Genomic DNA, 17,459 nt, shown 5'->3' with positions numbered 1-17,459 from the left:
ATGTCTATTTAGCTTTCTAACACTTGCCTTATAGAACACAGGCAAAAATTGAGTACATTAAAAGATATTGTAATTTAAACTTTCATAATATGATATAAAGCTTAAAGATAAAATAATTGAGGTTTGATTTTTTAGTGACAGGGGAAGTCTTCCTAAGAAAAGAGGATATAGATCTTAATTACACTGAAAATTTTTATATATGTCAGAAAAATGAGAAGACAATAGAATTTTTAAAATATTTTTATTCATATACATGTATTTGATAACTTCAAATTTAGAATGCTTAGAATCAGTATGAACAAGGAGAACTGTTCAATGACAAAGGTTTGAAATGGAATGGATACCGTAACTGGTTCATGCAATTTATATCTGTATCTTGAACAGTGAAAAATTCTGATTTACACAGCTCTATAATTGCAGTATTTTTCTAACACCCCATTTTATAGTCTCAGAAATCTTTTCAATCAAACTGATTCAGATGTTTAAAGATGAAAAATAAGAAATCTGCACTATAAAGTTGAATAATATCTAATTAATTCACATTTCTTTCCATTAATATAAATCAGGAACAATTTACAGTGAACATGAAAACTATTCACGATATTAGTAACAACAGTTCACATTTTTACTTAACACTTCTTGTGTTAGCCAGGCCCTACGCTAAACATCTGAACATGCAATTTCACATTTAATTACCTCGATGGGAACTGTCACAAGTTCACATGTTTTTCACAACTGATGATGATGCTACTAGGACTGCTTGCACTGAGCACTTGTGTCCAAGCCTTTACCTGGAATTATAGCTAGCATGACTCACTTGTAGCAGCTCAGGGTGTTCGCTTGCACAATTTTACTAATGTTACATAAATACGCAGACCTGACTTCCCCCCCAGAAAACAGAACACGGCTGAGTCTTTACTACTAAGAGACACACCTATAAGACAGCCCAGAGACAAGGAAAGCAGCTGTGATCCAGGTCTGCACTGAAGCCCGGTTTCCTGGGACTCAGAAGTGCCCCTCCAGGCCTAACTGCAGGAGGGCGGCCTCAGCCTCCTCCTCCTCCTCCTTGGCCTCCTCCTCGCGGATCTGCACCAGCAACTGAAAGAGGTTAGGGGCCGGCCCTTCCGCAGCCCCGGTCAGCCACAGCTGCCTTCGGATGGCCCCACTATGGTTGGCCCCGGCAATGACCTGCTCCAGACGGGCCTGGTTCACGTTATCTTTATCTATGGCCCCCTTCTCCACCACCTTCTGCAGCAGAGGCTCCAGACGAATGACATAAGCAGATAACTTTTCTCCCGGGTTCTGGTAAGTGTTCAGAAATCTGACCTGCGCATCCCTAGAGCTCTCGACGCTCCCAAACACCTGCTCAAGCGCCTTCAAGCACTCGGTGGTGGTTATCGCAGGATTGTTAGTCTTGAGGATGCGGATGACATCAGCGGCGGGGCCTCTAAGACTCTCCATCAACCGCCGCCTCTTTTCGCCATCAGACACCTGCCACTCCTCTATAACCTCATTAGTGTGCTCCAGCCAAGGATCAAAGGTTTCCTCCCCAGGCCCCGGGATGTCCCTCCCTGAGAACAGCGTCAGCTTCTTGTACCATATGGACTCAACAAGAGGCTGAATAACATTATCCAAAATATAATTCAGCATCTCCGCTGGCATATCTGGGCCTGGGGCCTGAGCGGGGTTCTGAAACCCAAGGACACGGGCAACATCTTGCACGGTCCACCCCTCTCTTGCTAGGAAGAGATGCAGCCTTTCTAAAAATTCAGCATCGGAAGTCGGGGGCTTAAAGACTACTTTCCAGACCCCTCCTTTACCCGGCATCTCCCTGGGGATCGCGGCGTAATCGACAGCGCCAGTGAGCTCTAACAAGGCTGCTTTCGCATTCTCTTCCCTCCAGAACATTCTCCCAAGCACTCGATAGGGCACCTGGGGCATCGCAGCCTGGAGGGTCTCTTCGATTTCAGCCTCATCACAGTTCACTGGGATCCCCCAGACCAGCAGGGCTCTCTGGGAGTTCACATCCATTCCCCTGCACCAGTCTTCCAACAGTGTCACCGCCATTTTCCCAACTATCAAGGACCCTAACGCTAGGAATACGGATTCGACTATGGCTCCCTTGCTCAAGGACTTAGGACAACAGCAGACACTCTCCCCCAATATGCCCGCGGGAAGCAAGATTCACGCAATCACAACAAACGACATCAGAGTCCCGCTCTCGTCCTCTCGCTGCCCCCCAAAGCCAGTGCGTCGGCGCGTTCTCGGAGCGAAGCCGTGGGGATGCTCGGTCAGTCAGTCACTCAGCCGCCGCCATCTTGCGTCTCTGGCCGGGGTCCGCGGCCGGGGTCCTCCGGCCGCAGGCAGGATGTCGCGTCGCAGCGCAGAAGGCGCGGAGCGAGGGTGGGTGGCGAAGGCAGGAGCCGCGGGGCTGGAGAGGCCGCCGGGGTGTGGTTGCGGGGCGTGGCCGCCTCCTCTGTGCAGCCGGGGCGCCGGGCACTCGCTGCTGCTCCCGGAGTCGATGAGGCGTTCGCGGTCGGAGCCGGGCTTTCAGGCGGGCGAGGAGCGGCGGCTTTGCAGGCGACGACTGTGCCGCCTCCGGAGGGAGAGACTGTCCTGATGTGCAGCGGTGGCGCCGGAGCCAGCCCGCGAGCGGCTTCTTCGTGGGTGCAGGAACCCCTCTGGGCGGCGAGAACGCGGAGGACCGAGGACACAGACAGCGGAGGCGCGACAAGGACGTAGAAGCAAGGCTAGAGGCGGCGGAAACGAGGGCGGACAGGGGCGGCCGTGCGCGCGGGCTGGCGCGGCTCGGCTACGGGCTCGTCAGACCCGGGGCCAGCCGAGGCGGGACTGCCGCAGTGGAGGGTGGGGCCGGCCCCCGAGCGGCTTCCGCCCCGCCCCGCCCCCGGGGCGGAGCCTGCCGGAGCGTAGCCATGGCAACGGTGGCCCAGACGACTGGAGCTCTGCGCTTGGCGGTGGCCCGCGGGGTGGCGGGGGGGGGGGGGGGGGTCGAGCGGTTGCCATGGTGCCAGCGAGCGGCTGTGGGCACTGGTTTCTGTGATGGTGCATTTCGTTTTTCATTTTCCAGTTTTTTTTTTTTTTTTTTTTTTTACAAAGCACCATGTTTAAAAGATAATATAATTCTGGAGTGGATTTAAGATGATATTGTTGATAATGCATCCGTCAAGGCAGACTTGTCTACTCATGTCGCTCATTCAGCCAGTCAATGCGGCATGTGAAAATACCGCAGCTTCCCTGTGCCACCTGATCGCACTCTGCACCCTCCATATTTCATCCCAATGAAATGAAAACGTTGCAAGTGTGCCATTTACATGTTTTTGTGTGATACTGAGTTGAGACTTTCTTGTCTAAAATTTTATAAAAAGATCTGTATCTATTCAGTAATCTTTGTAGCCAGGCAGATGCTACTGTGTTATTTCCTCTGTCCTGGCATCATTGGCAATGGGCTGATAAAACAGAATCCTTATAATTCAAAAACGTCGAGTAATCCCCTGCAAGCAAAACAAGGCCTACCTACATCAATCCCAGATGGTGAAAATCTCCCCAAAGAACACAGCATTCAACTCTGATTTTTTAAAACCTTATTTAATAAAAGGTTTAAAGATACAGAAGAACATTCAAAAGTAAATAAGTTACATAGGTACATTACAATCACATCAGCAAGATTTTCTTTAGTGTATTAATTTTTTTTTATAAAAAGCACACAAAAAATAAAATCTTCAGTCTGGTCTATCACAACTGTACAGCAAAAGAGGTAATATTTATATATATGTACACTATTTTAATATGTAACAGTCTTTAAAAAAGGGTGCCACAGGCAGCAAACACACAAAAGGCAGTGTCTGATCATTTTTTTTTCAAAATAAAAGGAATATACTTATTTATATGCTATTAAAATATTTGTACACTAATTACAGACTGTCAAGGCTGTTCCTGTGCTGTCCCCTCCAACAAGGCCTTCAACTTAGAGACAAATGAGGAAAAGGTGAAACAGCTGCAAATTGTTAGTTAGAGGCAAATATTAACACAGCAAAATATGGGGAGGACATACAACTGTTTTATAAAAATATGCATACTCCCTGTAAACCTAAAGAGTTAGGCTTGCCAGTCTGGTAATAAATGCCGTCCGAGAAAAGCGAGCCCCAGAGAAAACATATTTAAACAGCTGAGGCTTGAGTATGTGTTGTATTCCTCCTTCATCTTAACATCTGGCACATAAGAAAGAGGTTAGGTCATTGAGGCAGTTTAATATAGGGGATCCCTTTAGACATAAGCAGCACATGACCTCTGTGTCAGGGGTGGAGGTGGGGTGGCAGAAGGGATGGGTGTACCTTAGCTGTGAGGGGGGCTGCTGAAGGCATGGAGGACAGTGCTGAAGCCCTGTCTCCTTGGGTGGGTAAGAGACCTCAGAAATGGTCTGGGACACAGGCACTAGGTTAGTTTCATGCCCTTAGCTGAGTGTAGATGGAGGCTGGGAGATGGATATGTGAGATGGTATGGGGAGGATATTACAAAGCTGGAGCTGTTTGTCATTTAACTTCTTAAAGCAAAGAGCTCTAAATAGAGTAAAAAAGAAAAAGAAAATACAAAAGACGAGCCTCATGTGTTCACAGGGAGAAAGCACCATAAAGGATAGACCTCTGCCAGCTTCTATGGCTGCACCCACTTTATTGGCAGGTCACTTGCCACAACTTCATCTGCCCTCCAAACATTTTAACTTGCACGTTGCATTCTAGATATAAATCCATCCTGGAGCATGAACCCTTCTAAAATACGGTCTCTGGTGAGATTAATATAGAGAGGTGCCATCTTGATTTTCTCCACCTTCATTCACCTGGTCTGGTCTCCATGAGCTTAGAAGAGGAGCGTCACTCTAGATGAAGGAGCTTTCTGTTACCACATGTCCATAACAGGGCCTGAAACTAAACACGGTTTAAATAGAAAAAACCTTGGGAAACATAAGTAGCACTTTGGGGCGAAGCTGCGAAGGCACTCATATTACACAAGTGATTTAGAAGAGAGCCTAAATTTGCTACTCTCCTGTTTCTGGAGGGCATACTAGATTTTTCCAGTCTTGGGACATCGAGCTTGTAGAAGCCTATGGAGGAAACTAACTGGGAAGCTGGAGATCCAGGAGTCTGGGGGGAGAAGAATTTTGTATTCCCATAGCTAGGGTCCTATAGAACCATATTAATGCATAAACAAATGCTGAAAGATACCTGATAGTGCATAGTTTAGAAACAAAACTCCCTCCCCACTCCCAGCGACCAACGTGATGCCTTTAGACTATCTCATAGGGAGTAGCAGAAGGAATACTTTTTGGATCCTTCCTGACATGCTCACCTGTCATATACTTGCATTCACTTAGAACTTACACAACAGAGCAAAACAATAACAGCCCTCCTATGAGACTGGCAAGTGAAGGGGCCTCCAGAACCTTCCAGCCCTTTCACTTCAGTGACTCCATGCCAAATATGGCTTCTTCAAGACAGAAACAAAACCAGAATCCTGGCTTCCAGCCAATCCCCTCAGGCAATTTGAAAGTACAGCCAGAGAAGAGGTAGCAACAAGAACTGTCTTTGCTCTCCCTTGTTCCTGCCAGTCTCTGTGCGGCTTTGGTGACACCTTCCACCTTTCCACCCTCTCTCAGTGCTACTATCATTCCTATTGACCAGTTTCCACAGCAAGGAGGTGAGGGACCTTAGAGTCTTGGGAATGGGGGGATGGGGCGGATGCCAAGAAGGTGCCTTGTTTTGGGATAAATGCACTTGGGCCTCTGGAAAGCAGGAAGCCCCTGGTCCCTGAGAGGATGTTAAAAATTAAATATTAAGAATAAATAAATAGCTCCCAAATGACATAAGTCAAGGAATGAAGGCTCCTGTCCAATCTGGTTAGGAGACCTCCCCCTCCCAGGGAAGGATCCAGAAATCTCCAACATGCAGGACTGGGGGCTAGGCTGTGGATGTCAGCACTAGACCAGGTGAACTAGGGTTAGGTGGCAGCTGCCAAGAGCAGGACAGAGGCAGGAAGGGAACTTGCACCAAGGAGGAGCAGGCTGGGCCTGGGCTAAGCTCCCTTAGCAGCCTCCAGGGCCCAAAGATATTTGGTAAAAAGGTGGGAAGCAGGAAAAGCCACAGCTTATCAAAGGCTCCCTCAGGCCTAGCCCTGCAGCTTCCATCCTCTGCACAGTTCCCTTCCCTCCAGCAGGCTGAGAGCTTGGACCGCAACACTGGCACCTTCCCCAAACAGCTAAGAAAACTTTCTAGCCCCAGCAGGCTGCTAGCAAGCAGCAAAGGGACAGGCACCTGTCCTCAGTCTTTCTCCCTCCAGGCATTCTCATAGCCTCTTTCCCAGGGGAGAGGTGGTTTCTCTGAGGACAGGGTCACTGGAGCAGCTTAGGCCTGGACATTATCGTGCAGGGGACAGCACGCCTGCCAGGCAGAGCTCCCTCTCAGGGACGGACACCACACTCCCTCGAAGGGAGTCTTTTTCCGGGGCATGGGGCAGGGCCTGTGCAGCCTTCGAGGTCCTCTGGGGAGGGGGAATAATGCTGCAAGAGGCGGGCAGAGCGGTGAGCTTGTGCTTGGCTCTCCATGGCGACCGAGGGGCGCAGGAAGAACAAAGAGGAAACGAAGAGACTGCACGGCAGCAGAGGTCCCACTGTGAGAGGCAGCGGTGGCAGCGGCTAGAGCCCCTCCGGAGGGGCAGCCCCGCGAGCAGGGACTGTCCCAGTTCCAGGAAAGCATAAGGACGACTTCTGACAGACTGAATGCAAAGAGAACTGGATCCTGCAGCCCTTAACACTGCTCCTGGGGCCTTTATAAATAAAAGAGCCGTTTATTTTATTGTCTTATTCGTTTTTCAGAGAAAAGTCCACGGGATCTCTCCTCTCTCCCTCTGGAGGCGGCGGGGTGCTTGCAGGCGCTTTGGCAGCTGGTGCAGGGAGGGCCGGGAGCCCGGGGCAGAGGCCCGCCCTGGCTCCCCGGCCGAGCCCTGGGCCTCAGCCCCTCTCGCCCGCGCTCTCCTCCCGCAGGGCCGGCTGGTGCGCGGAGGCGGCGGCCGCAGTAGCCGCGGCAGCCGCGGCCTCTTTCTCCTTCAGCCTCAGCGCAGCCGCCTTCTTCTCCTGCTCCGCGTGGCTCTTCATGTGCGCGCTGCGGCTCTTCACCTTGTAAAACACCCTGGAGCCGGGCAGGGGAGGCTCAAGTAAGAGGTCGGTCCCCACCCCGCCGTGCCACGTGAACCACCCCCACCTTCCAATTACGGGACGGATGGGTGCCTGATTCAGTGCCATCATTCCTCTTCTAAAAGCTGCCAAGTGACATCACTGCCCTAGAAACCTTCTGAGCCAATCAGAAGACAGGGCGAAAGCTCAGACCACCTCCTACTTGTCCCCAGAACCGCCATCTGCCCCACCCCAACACCCAACTGTGGCCACCCTGCTAGGTCCCCATGGAGACAGGGCCTGCCATCTTACCTGCCACATTTTTTACAAGGGAAAGTGTTCTCCTGATTCTGGGTCTTATTAAATGTCTCTGCTTTTTTCTTCTTCTCCGAAAAAGGTAGTGCCCTTCGTGATTTCCCTGCCCCCTCCCTTGGCTTCTCCAAGGCCTGGCCACCAGCAGATCCAGGGGCGTTGGACTCGTGGCTTCGGAGGATGAGGATGTCATTGGCCTGGAGAGGAGCAAACAAGGAGAGTTGAGAGATTTGGGGAAGACAGGATCCTGAATCCTGGAATCTCAGGGAACAGAGGGCCCTTAAAGGTCATACACTCCTGCCAAACGGTCCCCTAGCATCCACTTGAATCCTTCTAGTGACAAGGCACTCATCACCTCCTCTGCAGCCCATTCTGTCTTTGGCCAGCTCTATCTTTACAAAGCTGCTTGTACAGTAATTCTGTGGGACAGCCCTAGCTGCTACAGGACTTCTCCACGCGTCTATCAGGGGATTTAGGTGTCTCAATTAACCACATATGTGTTCATGTTTTCAGTCCATTCATGCCTTCATTCCATAAATGAGATTCAAGTCCATGTGATGCTCCCGGGGACAGAGGTGACAGACAGGAGCCCCTGCCCTCAGAGAGCTGGAAGTCTAGTGCAAGGGATAACACATGTCAGCAGCTAGCTCATGACAACATGAGCCAGGCATGGGAAACACCAAGCAGGTGCCAGAGAGCAGAGGACACCTGGCGCAGACCTGGAGAGGTGCTGCTCAGGGTATGGGAACCATGGGCCTCAGGTTAGGGGAGCCCCAGGTGACCATTAGAAGTCATAAGTATGTGAACTGGGTCAACCCTCGCAGGAAGGTGTTCACAGAAGTCAGGATTCGATAGAGCGTTTACACAGAGCACAGCTCTTGGAGAAGGAACACAGCCAAGGCTCAGAAGGGAGAAAACAGCTGTGTGTCTACAGTTTGTGGGGGTTTTCCTGTAAGCATAAGTGTACAACACATACACATACACAGACTCTCATAGTAGTTTCTCAACAGATCCTTCCCATCCCTACCCTCTCTTCGAGGAACTCTCTCTGACAAGGAACATCTCTGGCCAGTATGTCTTGCTTCTTGGCCTGTGATATGGACAGAGCACTGCACTACGAGGACCTGGGGTGTGACCTTAAGCAAGTCACTTAGCATCTCTGAACCCAGTTTCCTCTATCTGCAAGGTGGGGGTTAACACTTTATGGGGGTATTGTGAGGAATTAATGAGATAAGGGACAAGAAAGCACTTTGCAAAGAACATGCATGAGGGGACATTATTGTTATTCCCATTGTCTTGGCTCAGTTTCAAATATTCCTGTCAGGGACACAGCTCTCTTGGGGGAGCCCTGCCTGAGCTTCAACTCATGAATACTTCCCCAATGTCCCACACACCTTCTGGGTTTTCACAAATCCTTTTTCCTCTGAGTCTCAGATACAGAAGAGGTATGGTGTAAATATTAATAGCAGACTCTGCAGTCAGGCTGCCTACTAGCTGTCTTATCTTAGGCCCCAATTTCCTCATCTGTAAAATGGGAATAATGACAGTACCTACCACATAGGGCTATGAGGATCAAAAGACAACAGCATAAGGTCTTCAGTACATTTCTTACTATTATGATGATCATCACGTCATCATCATGTTCCTGCTCTGCCCTCCCTCCCACACCCAGGCCCAGCTCCAGCCCTCCTCCTGGCCCTGGGCTCCCCTACTGGAGGTCATACTTACCGACTCATTGGCCTGTAGTGTCTGTGTGGCTTTGACAGCCGCTGCCCTCCGGCTTCGCTCTCGCCCCTCTTCCTGCTCCCCCTTCTCCTGGATCTCTGGCACCTCCTCCTCCCCCTCCTTCCTGGTCTCCTTTACTTCCCTCTTGGGCTCCAGCCTCTCTTCACTTGGGGACTCTCTTCTGGGAGGAGGCACCCTTGGGAACTTCTGGGACGTCTACGGGGGACAAGAACGAGGGCAGTGAGCCTAGAGCTCAGTCACACAGCTACAGTGCACAGACTCCAACCAGCCAGGGGCTCACTAGCCCCTGCTAGTCCTGCTCGCCTGGCCTGGCCCAGCGTAGCCTCCTGTGCTGACTCTGTGCTGATTCTACACCCTCCCACGGCTAGTCTGCCTGCGAAAGAAGAGAGTCTGGAGCCCCGGGAGCCCTCGGGATGAGACCGAGCACTTGAGATGGAGCCGGGGGCAGAGAGGGACCATGCCGGTCCTTCCCCACAGGCCACCTGTCCTCCTGGATGTGTCCAAGAGACATGTCCTTGGGCAGGGTGGTCTCGTGGAGCCAGGCAGCAGCCTTGAGCTCCATTCTAAACTATCTTCATAATGCTTTCCGTATCTCCACCCCCTTCTCATCTGCAAAATAGCAACCAAACCACTCCCTGTCTTAGAGCAGCATGTCACCAAGTGTAGCCTTGAAACCCCAAGGTGACCTTAGGTGGATACAAGGACACAGAATTAAGAGAAATAACATTCTCTTTTCAATTCTCTTTCAATCCTGATTATGTCAAGGACAAAATCTCGAGTTGGTGTGAATGTGTCTTTTACCCTTCTCTAGACTTAACAAGAGAGGTTAGGCCCCAGTCTCAGAGCCTTGGCCGATAACAGTATCTAGATAGAATTTAATAACATTGTTTGGTTTTCATATATATTTATTTTTACCAGTACCTTCTATGCCAAGCAATACTGGTTTTCTATTTATGATTGTGATATAAGGCTTCCCTTCTGAGTAAAAAATGAGTTGATTTAAAAAAATATTAAGTAATAGCACAAGTGGTATGTGGACATGACAAAAATATTAATAGTGACATGTGTTAGGATACAGATACAGCAGAATTCATAACCGTGATACAAGAAGGACTGAAGTCTGGGAAACAGTGTCAGAGGTCTGCTGTGAGGGGACAATAAGTTGATGCCGGTGCAGATACCGTGGGAAATTTCCCCCAATGTTCCGCATCAACACAATGTATTATCACTGTGACCTGGCAGATAGAGAGGGGAACTCAAAGATCCAGGGCCAGTGCCCAGGGCATCAGCTCCTTGGGGCTGTCAGGGACACTGCCTTCGTCTCTCTGCCCTCCAGGGACTCTTGGAGAGCTCAGCCCCAGGCTCCCAGCTCAGCCCTCACTTCAGACCCAGCCCAGGCTCTAAGCCGCTGAAGCTGGGAAGGGAGTCACCTTAATATCCACTTCAACCTCCTCCTGGGCCGACTTTTCATCACTTATATCCACATCCCCGAAGGTTAGCGTCCCATTGCGGCCAATTTTCACCTGCTTCTTGTAGGTGTAGTAGAACTCCACACACTGGGCCACGGTCTTGGTCTGGATCTGGTGTGAAGCCAAAAGTGAGGTGAGTTCCTGGTTCAGCTCACCTGCCTGGGAATACTCCAGCCTTTCCCGTCCCGCATATCCCCCCTTATCCTTGGTAAATACTAAACCCAATAAACCCAGGAAATACAAGCATTTCTCCAACACCTGCTCTGCACAAACCACTGATCAATTCAATTAACCAATGCTTCAGCACTATTAAATAAATAAATAAATAACAAAAGCTAAAAAGCACAACATGGAGCCATGGAGGAGATTTGAATATGGATGTCTAGAGAGCATTATTGTATCAGTTTAAAGTTCTTAGGTGTGAAAATGGTACTGTGGTTTTGTAGGAGAATATCCTTGTTTTTAGGAGATATTTGGGTCAAATGTCATGATGTCTGTAATGTTTTAACTAATGATTAGTTAAAACAGAGAGAGTAAGGTGTGTGTATAAGTTTATACAGAGATAGAGAAAAAGCAAATGTGGCAAATGTTAATAATTGGTAAATCTAAGTGAAGCGTATATGGTATTCATCATACTATTCTTCCAATTTTTCTGTAAGTTTGAAGTTTTTCCAAATAACAAGTTAAAGGGGAAAATGTCTGGGCACCAGCCACATTCAAACTGGCCTAGACCAGGCAACACAGACTCTCTGCATCAATCCAGGCAAACAATTTCACCCCTCTCCAGGGAGTAGCCACTGACAAGTGAGAATAAAGAAGTGTAAAACTGAGCCGGCCCCGTGGCTTAGCGGTTAAGTGCGCGCGCTCTGCTACTGGCGGCCCGGGTTCGGATCCCGGGCGCACACTGACACACTGCTTCTCTGGCCATGCTGAGGCCGCGTCCCACATACAGCAACTAGAAGGATGTGCAACTATGACATACAACTATCTACTGGGGCTTTGGGGGAAAAAAGGAGGAGGATTGGCAATAGATGTTAGCTCAGAGCCGGTCTTCCTCAGCAAAAAGAGGAGGCTTGACATGGATGTTAGCTCAGGGCTGATCTTCCTCACAAAAAAAAAAAAGAAGAAATGTAAAACGGTCCTGTGTCAGGGAGGAACTCAAGGGAGACTAATAAGAAAGCCCTAAAAAACCTGAAGAGGAAGCAGGGGCCCAAGTCTTAATTATAACTCTGCCACCAAATGGCTGTGCCCTCAGGCAAGTCTCTTTGTGTGTAAATAATGAGTGGGGTGAGACAAGACCATCTCCAAGGGCCGCCCACGCTCTGAAATCCTAGCCCTCCTGTTTCGCAAATCCATTTGGCCAGTGGGTTTAGTTTCTGGACTACTTTCCCCCACACAGAGGCTTTTTCTCTGATTTTCCCCTCTTCCCTAGGCTCCCAGACTGCTCAGCAACTGCCAGGCTGCACTGGGAGCTGGGAGGTCCTATCCACAGAGCCCAAGGGGTCAGTGAGGGTCCCCAGTGCCTGAGGAGGAAACGGATATGCTTCACTCCATAGGAATGGCCAAGTCACAAATTTATTAATTAGATCCTGTTTATTACTATCAATTCTTTCTGATCATCTGTTTGACTGACTAATGGTCTGCTCTTTTCATTAGGGCATGAGGGCTGCCTCAGTGGATTTCACAGGCATGTACTTCCCAGCAATATTGCCCAATCAGGGAACCCAGCAAATGACTATCCTCACAACAGAGCCCTTGTAAGAGAAGAATTCATCTGTACTTTGTCCGGTCCCCAGGGCCGTCCCTGGCAATCTACAATCCCAGGAGAAAAGAGCACATTCTTGGAAGCCCTTTTCCCTCAGCAGTCTACACAACTTCCTCTCCCCACAGCCCCGATTTTGTGAGACAGGGCTGGTGGAAAGACGCAAGCCTGTGAATTAGCAAAGCACCCTACTCTCCCAGAAGAACATGCGGAGGGGACAAAATAAATCTAGGAAATCTTGGGCCTCCTGTGCTTGGTCAGCTGAGTTATTGGAAGGAAGCCCTGGGCCTGACAGGAATTGGGCAGAGCGCCCCCCCAAACCCACGTCAGTTACATAGTCCTTTGCTAGCTCTCATTTCCCCTCATCTTAGGGTGACCTCTCCTCCCACATACTGATTAAGGCTTTCGAAGTACTCCAGCCCCTTGGGGAATGGCTCACCTCTGCCTGCAGCCCTCCTTCTCTTTTTGTTCTCCCTTTGGCAAGTCACTATTTTAAGTTTGATGCCACTGGGTCTGGTACCCACTCAGGCCTTCCTCTGAATTGAGACCCCAGAGCATGGCCACACTCCCCGAAGGTGAGAGAAGGAGGCTTAGAACCAAGGAGGGAAAAGGCACGATCTATTTCCCTTCTTGTGTTGTTTAGAAAATTGTCTCTGAGGCTACCTAGTGGCACCAACCTAACTGCTTTTTAAGAGGGCCTGGTAAGCAACTGCAGGGCCACTAGCAGAGGGAGCCCCAAATCATGCAGGCAGCTCCTGCCATTCACTTGCCCCTGAAACAGAGCCCCAGCTTACCAGCTTCTGCACCAGGAAGAAATCCTTCTTGTAGATGGCAATGCCCTTGTTGAACAGCTTCTTCTCAGCCATCTTCCACTGGTCGGAGCCTGCGGGGCAAAGAAGGAGCCAGGGTAGTGAGTGGGCGGGACAGTGGGCACGGCAAGGGCAATGCTGACCAGCAGGAAAGTGTGAGGCCATCCATCCACGGGCTCTGCAGGCACGCAGAGCTGGCTCCACATCCTGCTTCTGTCACCTACTAGCCATGTTGCTTAGCCTCTGAGCCTCACTCTCCTCACTTGTGAAACAGGAACTAATGACAGGATCCACCTCAACAGCTGTAGTGTGGACTAGATGAGATCACGTGGAACCTTCAGTGCTCTGCCTGGCACAGATGACATGTACCACTCAACAGGGATTGATAAGTGGCTGCTATGATTGTGCCACTTGGTCAAGGTCCCTCTTAAAGCACAGTGCCCAGGACATGGCACTCCAGGGTTCCTGTCCCTTGTACTCACGTCCTGGGCTTTTTTGCCTGGATGAGCTCCCACCTGCCCACATCCTTCTTGCTTCCCCTCCAGGGCACAGGAAGTCCCTTGAGAGCTACGCCAGCTACCCCAGTGTCAGCTCCCTCCCTCTGACTCTTGGCTTGTCCTCCTCCCACCTCCCCACCGCCACCCCCACCCAGGGCTGTGACTCGGCACAAAGCTGGGTCCCCTTGATGCTGGAGACCCCATGAAGCTCCAGGCCCCAGGCCCACCCCCGGCCAGGCCCACCTGTGTAGTGATAAGTTGCCAGTGGGTGGTTGTGGGGCCGCACGGGCTTCTTCAGTAGCAGCTTATTCAGCGTTTCCTGGAAGGGAAGTGAATAAAAGGTCAGGGCCCTGGCAGAGGCCTCAGTGGGCAAAATTCAGAGGGCCTCCTCAGGCCTCTGAGTAGGATGGGCACTTCTCTTGCCCCCTTAACTGCTGAAGGACAAGAGGTCTGTCAGGGTGGTAGGGTCATGAGGGATGGGGCTGTTCAGGAACCAAGCCAGAGGGCCTCTTAACAGGGAACACGTGGCCCCCAAGGCAGGCAGCCACAGAGGGAGAAGGCCCTCAGTGACAGACCTGTCAGGAATAGGGACCCACTGACCCAGAATCAGGGACTGGGGTGGACAGGAGGACCTTGCGCAGCAAAGTCCAGAGTTTGGAACTAGGGCTCCCTTGGGCCGAGCCCCTACAATTCCCAACTTGGTCAGACCCTCCCTCCTGCCTGCCTCAAATCAGCATGCCAGCAGGCTTGGCTCCTGGGCAGCAGAAATGGATCCATGCCAGCCTCCCTGAGGATCCCTCCCTCCACTGGGGGCAGTGTCTCACCAGGATGTCTCCCCTGGACTCATGCAGGTAGTGCAGGGCCAGCTCCTGGTTGGTGCCAGCTCCAGGGAAAATGCTGGAGCAGGCAGCTGTCAGCAGGTCTTCCACTGGATTAGGGAGCGAGAGTGGGGAGGGAGGAGAGGAAATCACTTTCAGGGCTGGGCTGAGGGGTTCTGGGCCTAGCCCACCCATCTGCCCAACAGCCCACCCACCTGCCCAACAGCCCGCCTTCACTTGCTGGCTCGGGTCCCCTCTCACCTTGCCTCTGCTTCTCCCGGCTGCTCTCTAGATCTTCCCATGGCTGCCACACCAAGTCGGCCTTGTGGGGGTCTGCAGCTGCCAGGGCACGGTCCCTCATTGAGGGGATTTCCGCCTGGAACCGGGAGCCCACATTGATCCGTCTGCAGGGGTAGAAAGGGTAGGGAGTGAGGCCTCATCTTGTGGGGATGGGGAACCTGACTTTCTCCCTGGGGATGGGAGAAGATGTAGGGAGAAGAGGTAGAAGTTGGCAGAGGCTGAGCAAAGCAAGGCCTCAGCTGAGTGTAAGGAAATCTGGCTTCTGTGAGGACAGCCTGGCAAGCGGCACCCGATACCACCAGAAAGGCAAGGCCCAGAGGTCACAAAAGGGAGAATCTCCAGGTTTACAGACAGGGAAAGAATCTCTTGGACTACCCTTCTAATTCTCCTCAGAGGGAAACTCAAACTGAGCTGGTCCTTTCCTTTCCCAGTGGCCTCCACAGAGAAGCAGGGTGGAGACAGTAAGACCCACGGCTGACTGCAGAAGCCCAGAGAGGCCTGCTCAGCCCTCTGTGGGCCCCACAGAACCCTCCTCTTCCTCGCAGGGCCCGCCTGCATCCACTGGACCCCATTTGGCCACGCTTACTCCATGGGCTGGAGGCAGGGCTGCACTTACGGCTCGATGCTCACTGGGGTGGCCTCCCCCATCACAGAGAGAACAGGCGGGGTGACTTCAGCGCTATCTATGGGACAAAAGGTGGGTTGGTTAAGGCACCCTCCTCCCTTCAGCAAATCCCCTCCCCACCTCAGGTGGCTGCTCTGCATGCAGGAGAGCGACAGCGATGACTCAGAGAGGTTCACAAGTGGAAATCAGGCCCCCTGAGTCCTGGCTCCACAGCCAGCAACTGTGACGACTAACTGTGACTTTAACACACACGTGGGTGCCTCCATTTTCACACCTGCTACAAGGGGCTATTACTACCTGTCTCCTAAGTTTAACATGAGGATTGAATGAAACCATGCACAAAGCCTAGTTATTATAACTATTACCACTATGTCCCTTCCTGGGAGTTCCCACGCTTCAGAATTAACTCCAACATTCAACTGTGGCTGCTCTAGAAAAGGGGCTGAAACTTTCAGCACACTAGGGAGGTAGTGAAGGGGATCACTATTACTTAATTGTCTCCTCACTTCCTTGCTGCGTTCTCTGCCTCCATTTCTCCTGACCTAATCTTAATGCCCCACATGATCAAGATGCTCCCTTGCTCCAAAAACAAAATCTTTGCTGACTCCCCTCTGCAACGTGAGACAAAACCTGAACTCCTCAGCTTGGCATTTAAGGCAGTTCCCCTTCTATCTATGTCTCCCACCACCACCTTGCCTAGACCCTTATCCTAGCAGACTGCTTACTCCCGGCGGCTCACTCTCCCTGTGCAGTCCCACCTCTAGGCCTTTGCACCACTCATTTCCTCTGCCTAGTGTGCCCTCCCCACCCCCTTTGTAGTTCAAGCTCAGCCTAGCCCCACCCTCTCCCAAGAGCTTTCCTGACCACCCCAGGCCAGCGGCTTCTGCAGGCTTCGGAGCTTAGGGTCTGCTTCACCCACTGACTGCTGATCCCATACTGCCCAGAACCTCTGCTTTTCTGTCTCCCAGACTTCCATGTCATCTCCCTAATGACCCCGGTATTCTCTTTAGAACAGACCATGGTGTCCCGTACATTACTGAAGTCCTCACAGGACCCAGTTCAAGGCTTTACACCCAAGCCCTCAAAAAATACTCATGGATGGACAGACCTCTTCTCTGCTGTCAATCTGGTCTCTCCAGTGACTTCTTCCTGCACAACCCAGGCAGGGAAGAAGCTTCGAAGCTTCGAGTGCAAGTGGGAGAGCCAAAGGCCAGTCAGCCAAGGGTGAGCCATTTCTCACCCACCAGGGGGCACCAGAGAGCTACACCATGAGTGAGGTCAGGGTCAGAGGTTAATCTGTTGACAGCGCTGCCTCACCCCTGTGCTTACCTCTGGTGATGTTTACTGTCACTTAATCCTCTCCACACCCTGAGATAGAATTATCCCACTTTTCAGAGGAAATGGATGCCTTTGTGGAGTAGGCAACATTTTTCAGCAATTCACCACCCAGGCCAGCCAAAATGTCTGCTCTTGGCCAAAATGACTGTTTAAGAGACCCAGGAGACAGGATCTGCTACCTAATATTAAGAACAAATGTGATGCACCAGGCATGATGTTAAGTGCTTTACAAGTGTTAATGCATCTGAACCTCACCACAACCCTGTGAGGCAGCTATTAGGTTGAACCATAGGAAACCGCTATTTGTGGCTCTAAAAACAGTTGAATATTGGCAATTTCATCATCAACCAAATACTACTAGTATCCTCATTTAAATACTGAAGAAACTGAGGCCCAGGGAGTTTAAATGACTTGCACAGGGGATGTAATAGTAAGTGGTGGAAAGGGGATTTGAATTCAAGCAGTTGGGCTGACACCCCTTCTCCCCCATGTCCACGTGTTCTTGACTTAGGACAAGCTCCTCCTCTCTCTCAGAAGAGAGAGAACAGAGCCCCTTTCCCGCAGTGTCCTAGCCCAGTCCCCAGCAGCCCCATAAACTGA

General features: G+C 51.0%; 2 protein-coding genes across 7 annotated transcripts in view; both read right to left on the bottom strand.

Annotated features, from left to right (window-relative positions):
• Positions 1–222: 222 nt before the first annotated feature.
• Positions 223–2,843, bottom strand: PNMA1 (PNMA family member 1). Its single transcript, XM_004426336.3, has one exon. It carries the CDS (start codon positions 2,065–2,067, stop codon positions 1,006–1,008), a length of 1,062 nt encoding a protein of 353 aa, XP_004426393.1. The 5' UTR covers positions 2,068–2,843; the 3' UTR covers positions 223–1,005.
• A 744-nt stretch (positions 2,844–3,587) lies between these two features.
• Positions 3,588–17,459, bottom strand: part of MIDEAS (mitotic deacetylase associated SANT domain protein) — a 67,175-nt gene continuing 53,303 nt past the window's right edge. For 3 of the 6 annotated variants that reach the window (XM_014784392.2, XM_014784391.2, XM_087448244.1), the window contains exons 5-13: positions 15,513–15,579; positions 14,858–15,000; positions 14,603–14,706; positions 14,022–14,097; positions 13,267–13,355; positions 10,672–10,821; positions 9,224–9,436; positions 7,496–7,692; positions 3,588–7,199 (exon numbers count right to left, since the gene is read on the bottom strand). In XM_014784392.2, the coding sequence (XP_014639878.1) occupies positions 7,022–7,199; positions 7,496–7,692; positions 9,224–9,436; positions 10,672–10,821; positions 13,267–13,355; positions 14,022–14,097; positions 14,603–14,706; positions 14,858–15,000; positions 15,513–15,579 (1,217 nt within the window). In that variant the 3' untranslated portion in view covers positions 3,588–7,021. The remainder of the gene's footprint in view (positions 7,200–7,495; positions 7,693–9,223; positions 9,437–10,671; positions 10,822–13,266; positions 13,356–14,021; positions 14,098–14,602; positions 14,707–14,857; positions 15,001–15,512; positions 15,580–17,459) is intronic. The other 3 variants (XM_087448245.1, XM_014784393.2, XM_087448246.1) reach the window with 3 other exon arrangements.

This window comes from Ceratotherium simum, chromosome 24 (assembly GCF_057802395.1).
Source record: "Ceratotherium simum simum isolate JZ-2026a chromosome 24, ASM5780239v1, whole genome shotgun sequence".
Taxonomy (NCBI): Eukaryota; Metazoa; Chordata; class Mammalia; order Perissodactyla; family Rhinocerotidae; genus Ceratotherium; species Ceratotherium simum.
Note: the sequence above shows the minus strand (reverse complement) of the source record. Positions and strands in the feature narration are given on the sequence as shown.